The sequence below is a fragment of the Natrix helvetica genome, assembly GCF_964273705.1.
Source record: "Natrix helvetica genome assembly, chromosome: 2".
NCBI classification, from domain to species: domain Eukaryota; kingdom Metazoa; phylum Chordata; class Lepidosauria; order Squamata; family Natricidae; genus Natrix; species Natrix helvetica.
In genome coordinates, this window is record NC_138552.1 from 41407945 (window position 1) to 41413944 (window position 6000).

General features: G+C 41.2%; 1 protein-coding gene across 3 annotated transcripts in view; it reads right to left on the reverse strand.

The window, feature by feature from the left end:
• Nucleotides 1-988, reverse strand: part of TMEM161B (transmembrane protein 161B) — a 52395-nt gene extending 51407 nt beyond the window's left edge. Inside the window, exon 1 of one of the 3 annotated variants that reach the window (XM_081942219.1) lies at nt 255-409. In XM_081942219.1, the coding sequence (XP_081798345.1) occupies nt 255-257 (3 nt within the window). In that variant the 5' untranslated portion in view covers nt 258-409. Of the gene's footprint in view, nt 1-254; nt 410-792 lie in introns of those variants that run through there. The other 2 variants (XM_081942220.1, XM_081942218.1) reach the window with 2 other exon arrangements.
• Between the last annotated feature and the right edge of the window lie 5012 nt (nt 989-6000).

Consider the following 6000-nt stretch of genomic DNA (forward strand, 5'->3'; position numbering starts at 1 on the left):
TTGTAAGGTATGCTCCCACGAAACTGAGGATGCAAATATTTGTGTCTATAATAAACAAACAAGTAACATTAGAGTGTCACTGTTTACTAATATTTCAGAAATGCCTTGAAATCGAAATTTCGAGCCCTATATTCCTAATGTGACCAAACTGAGGAGATTCTATATGCATTGACCTCTTTTTCTAAACGAGAGCAGAACTAGATTAACTCAATCCAAACTCCTTCTGCTCCTTCCACTTTTCTCCCCAAACTCACCATGCTGTCCCAACGGCCTCCGCCTCCACCACCGCCTCCTCCTCCTCACGTGCGCTCCCCACACCCAGCTCATAAATCCTCAAAGCGGGATCTTGCCGGTGCTCAAGAGCCTATTCCCTAACCAGCGCCGGTTTCTACTGCCCGGCTCACGCCTTTCGAGCCTACAAAGGTCACGTCAGGACCCAGCTCAATTAGGACCCCGTGTAGGTTGTCCCCGGATCCGCCTGAATAGGAAACGGACCCATCTCTCCGCTGCAGACTCAACCGGTTAGTTCTATCCACAGCGCTAGAGCTGAATTTGCCTCACGGAGAACTCCCCAAGAGCAAAACGAAATGAATTTGTCCGCAAAGGCCCATTTCCTAGACTTGCTTTTCAACAGGCGCAAACTTGGAAACCCCGCAGCTTTTTGGAAGTTAAAAGCGCGAACGACTACCAACCATGGGGTGCAAGGGTGGGGGCTTTGTCACGTGACATTGGAGGTCACTAGAGTCGCTCTTCGTAGCTGACGGTGGGAGGAAGGGGGGGAGGGAAACAAACCGGGTGAAATGAGGACGCGTTCCGCTGAGGTTTCAACGTGATTATGCTACAGCACAGGCAGCAGAATAAATGGACAGCTGTTTCAAAAAAAAGGCACGTAAAATAGTAATGGGGTGTGACAGGAATCAAGATAGGGATGTTAAGAACCCACGAAGAAGACGATAGCCCGGTTGTTAGCCGCCTCAAAGCACGACAAGGGGCTGCTGCCTGTAGTTAAAGCGGGTGGGTGTGGGCGGGCGCGCGAATAAGCGTTTATTTTGAACCAACCACTGTCTTAACGTAAAATGGCATGAACCCGGAAGTCTCGCGCAGCTACAGAAGCGCGAGGGAGGCGTTCTAAGGGCCGCCCTGGAGTCTCGCGCGACTTACGGAGTCGGGAGGCGGTTCCGTACGGTACGTGGGCAGCCCGTCCTCTCCGTTCCTTCAGCAGCCGTTATTATTTAGCCTCCTGTGGAAGAGGAACCTCGAAATCGGGGGGGGGGGGGGAGAAGACGGGGTAGCCCTTTTGATCTAGGAGAAAGAGGGGGGGAAAGCAAAGTCTGCGGTGATGTTATGAGGAATGCGCTGACGAAACCTCGTATATTTTGCTGTACAAGGAGTCCTCGACTTACAGCAGTTCCTTCAGTGACTGCTCGAAGTTGCAACATCACTGAAAAAAGTGACTTTAAGACTGTTTTTCGCACTTACAGCCCTTGCAGCATCCCCATGGTCACGTGATCAAATTTCGATACTTGGCAACTGGTTCATATTTATGACCATGGTAGTGTTCCAGGGCAGTGGTGGCGAACCTATGGCACATGTGCCAGAAACGGCACGCAAAACCATCCCGCAAGGAATGTGTGGCCTCACTGCCTCCTTTTCCGAGCTCCTGTGCGCACATGCGCGCCATTTTGGCATGTTTGGAAGCTCCAAAATCCGGAAGAGCAGCATTCCAGTGTGCATTTGCGCACTGGCACCTGAACTTATGGATTTCTGTTGCATGCATGTACAACGGCCACCTGTTTGCCAGCTCCCCATTGGAAAATGGAAAATTGGATGCTGGCGCGTGCATGTTCAATGGAACACTGCTCTTCTAGGTGCTGGCGCTCCTGCATGCGAGAAGATCAGCGAAGCCACGCGTTCTTCGCAAGATGGTTTTGCGTGCCATTTCCGCATGCAGGTCGACATGCGGGTACAAAAATGGTTCACCATCATTGTTCTAGGTCCATGTGATCACCTTTGCGACCTTCTGACAAGCAAAATCAATGGGAAAGCCAGGTTCATTTTAAAATTGTGTTACTAAATTAGCAGCTGCAGTGATTCACTTAACAAGTATGGCAAGAAAGGTGATAACAACATGGGGCAAAATTCGCTTTTGCTAAGTGAGACAGTTGCTAAGTTTTAGGCTCAATTGTGGTTGTAAGTAGAGGACTACCCGTTTTTGGGGCATCTTGTTATACATTGCCTGATGATATGTAATAATTTTTACATTTGCTTCTTATTAATCATTCCTTAGAAATCATTCATTGTGGAGTTTGGCCAATTACTGGAATTTATCACCAAATAATTGATTTTATATATTTAAATGTTGCACACTGAAGAGCTTAACGTTTGTGAATCCATCTACAAATAAAGCTACTTTGCCTCCTGATAATTTTGATGACAGTTTCTTTTTTGATCTTTTGACATTAAGGTAAATTAAGGTTGAGATTACAGTATAAAATGTGCTTATAGAACAAAAACAAATTTGAGGGTTTATATTGTTGCCTCCAAATTCAGATATCCTGTGTTTGAGGTGAAGTTGATAAGACCCTGAATCCTGGGTTGTTGTTTTTTTTTTTGCTTTACCTGAATTACTTGATAATTTGTACTTTTGGGTGGGCAAAGAAGCTTCTCTGCAAAGATAAAAGGCTTCAATGTTACACTATAACTAATCACACCGTTTTGGGTTCACAAGCTAAAATGTTGTGAAACAGGTAATGCTTCTGCTTTTGCCTGTTCTTTTCAGAAGTTGAGGGAGATCAGTCATTGTTTCATTGTGTTACATAATTTAATTTATGTACTTACCATATTTTTTGGAGTATAAGATGCACCGGAGTATAAGACGCACCTAGATTTTGAAGAGGCAAATTTTGAAAAAAAGTTTTTGCACTCTGCAGACCTCCCAAAAATTGCCTGTTTTTCACAAAAACGCCCTTTTTCAAAAAAAAAAAAAAAAAGAGGACATGAATACCCTTTAGGAGGCTTGTAGAGTGCTTCTGGGGGGTGCCACCCCCAAAAACGAGCAAAAAAGGCCCGTTTTTTTGTCCAAAAAAAAGGACACGCATAGCCTTTAGGAGGCTTATAGAGTGCTCCTGGGGGCTGGGGGGGGAGCAAAAAACGGCCTGTTTTTCACTCATTTCTGCTCTCCCGGCCCCCCAGGATCACTCTATAATCCTCCTAAAGGCCATGCACAGCCATTTTGGTAAATGGGGCGGGGTTTCAGGAAGCAAAAAATACTGTATTCAGTGTATAAGACTCACTCAGATTTTCAGCCTCTCTTGAGGGAAAAAGGTGTGTCTTATACTCCAAAAAATACAGTAAATCTAAACACAGCACAAGACCTGTTTTTCCCCCACAGCAACTCAGACCGAATTACTGGTTTCAGATCACCCACAGCATTTCTGTGGCTGATGATAGTCTAGAACAGCGTTTCAAAAAACTTAGTAACTTTTAAGGGAGAGTCCATTTGGTATAATGATTAAGGCATCATGCCATGAACCTGAAGACATAAGCTTTAGTTCTCTGTTAGCTAGGTGAGTAGCCTTGGGCTAGTCACTTTCCCTCAAGGAGTCAATGACAAATCTCTTCTGAATAACCTTGCCAAGAAAATGCAGTAACTTTTCCAGGCAGTCTCCAAAAATCAGATACAATTGAATAGTAGAATAAAAAACCTTTTAAGATGTGTGGACTTCAGAGCACTCTAATTTTAAATCCAAACATGTTAAAGTTGCTGAGTTGAAAAATACTGACCTAGAATCTGGATCTCCTCACTTCTAATTTAAAGTTTAACCATTACTCATGTGTAATCTGATATAAATTTCATAACATACCAGTAATTGGTAAGGAGCCCTGGTGGCGCAGTGGTTAGAGTGCAGTATTGCAGGCTAATTCTGCTGCTGCCGACTGCCAGCAGTTCGGTGGTTTGATTCTCACCAGCTCAAGGTTGACTCAAACTTCCATCCTTCGAGGTCAGTAAAATGACCCAGATTATTGGGGGCAATATGCGGACTCTAAATAACTTAGAGAAGGCTGTAAAGCACTTTGAAGCTGTATATAAGTGCTATTGCTGGTATTAAAATGTGCATAAAAACAAATTGTGGAAATAACCACACCTATGTGTGGAATGGGCAGCGTAGCAGCTCAGTGATTAAGATGCTGGGCTTGTTGCCTGAAAAGCTGACACACATGTTCGAAACCCAAGGGCTATGTGAGACTTCCCATCCTAGCCCCAACTTCTGCCAACCTAGTAATTGGAAAGCATGCAAATACAAGTAGATAAATAGATACCACTTCAGTGGCAAGGTAACAGTACTTTGATGTCATGCTGGCCATATGATTGCGGAAATGTCTGGACAGCATTGGCTCAATGGCTTTGAAACAGGAAGGAGCATCATCCCCTATAATTGGCAAGGACTTGCAGATTAAAATTCGCAGACACTCCTTTACCTTTATATTTTATGTATGAAATAAATTTTAGTAGTGCCATTTAATTTGTAAAATGTTTCTAAATACAGTTACTTTAATGTCTATTCTGAGATTATGCAATGTTCTGTATTGCCTGAAGTTCCCAATTTCACCCCCATCCATGAAGCAAGTCATCATTTTGCACTGTCCCAGGGCAAGGATTGGGGTTAAAGTAGAACAAATCAGTAAAATACAGCATAAAGGTGTACAGGTAGCCTCTTAGTGACCATAATAGGGATCAGCAATTCAATAAGTGAAGCAGTTGTTAAGTGAGACTGACAGTGCTTCTGATCTTATTTCAGATTTCCTTTATTATACAAATTTATTTCACATTTTTTTGTGAAAATTTTTAGCTCAATGGTATAGTTGTGTTTCTAAGAAATACATCACTAGCTACAGACACAATACCCTATGATGTTTTGCCAGCAATAGGTCCCATTGAGTACAGTACAGATCAGCCAATACAATTGCTGCCTTGGTGTATAAATTCAGTTGCAATTGCAATATAAATAAAATATGAAATCTTTAGTACATTGAACCCTTAGGACTACATTATAACATCTTGGTTTTTGTGATAAAAATACAATCACTGTTCTTTTCTCCTTGTTTGTCAGTATATATTTTGTAATCAATGTTTACTTTATGGAACTAGCAAGGATGTTGTTCAGCTTTGTTATCATAATGTACTGATTTTAATAATGAAATTCTTCATGTTCAGTCAAATTCTTTTATGACTTTTAAAGATACTCATGGTGTACATCTCATGAAGTAACACTGTTGTCATTATAACTACCGGAATCTGACTAATCACAACATGTTTGTTGTGCACATCTCTAAAAGATAATGAGTAATTTTATATAAACATGTATTTTCAGTTGCAAGAAAATAAAGAATTATGGAAGACAGCAATATAAATGAAATGTGAATTATGTATTTTTTCATACCTGGAGACAACACAATTAAAATGATGATTCTGGTGAGCAAAACAAGTATAAACTTGTATGTACAAAAATTTCACTGCAAGTCCCAAAGGTCAAAAATCAAATCTGAAAATCAATCAATACTTCAAAGAAAATTAAAGCAATGAACAAATTAATTTTAATATGGTTTGAGAGTCAGGGAAAAGCTAACAACATGACAGCAATATTCTTCAATGGCTCTACAAAAATGCCCCAGATGCAAACTGAGTAGTAAATGGAAACCTATAGGCTATATTGCCAGGAATGCACTATTTGTCTGCAAGAACTTCAAACGATTTTACCCCTTATGCATATAATCTGTATTCATATTTATGTGAGCCCTGTATTTTATTTTTATAATGCATCTTTGTTATATTCAGATGAATGCATAAAATGCTTTGAATCAGAATGGGCAAGGGCAGACGTTAGGATGAATATCCGTGCATTAACTTAAAGGAATATTTTTTCCCATGGTGAAAAACCTTTAATGCAAGATTCAAAGTTGGAATTGAAATATTATGAATGTATTATTTTTCCATCATAG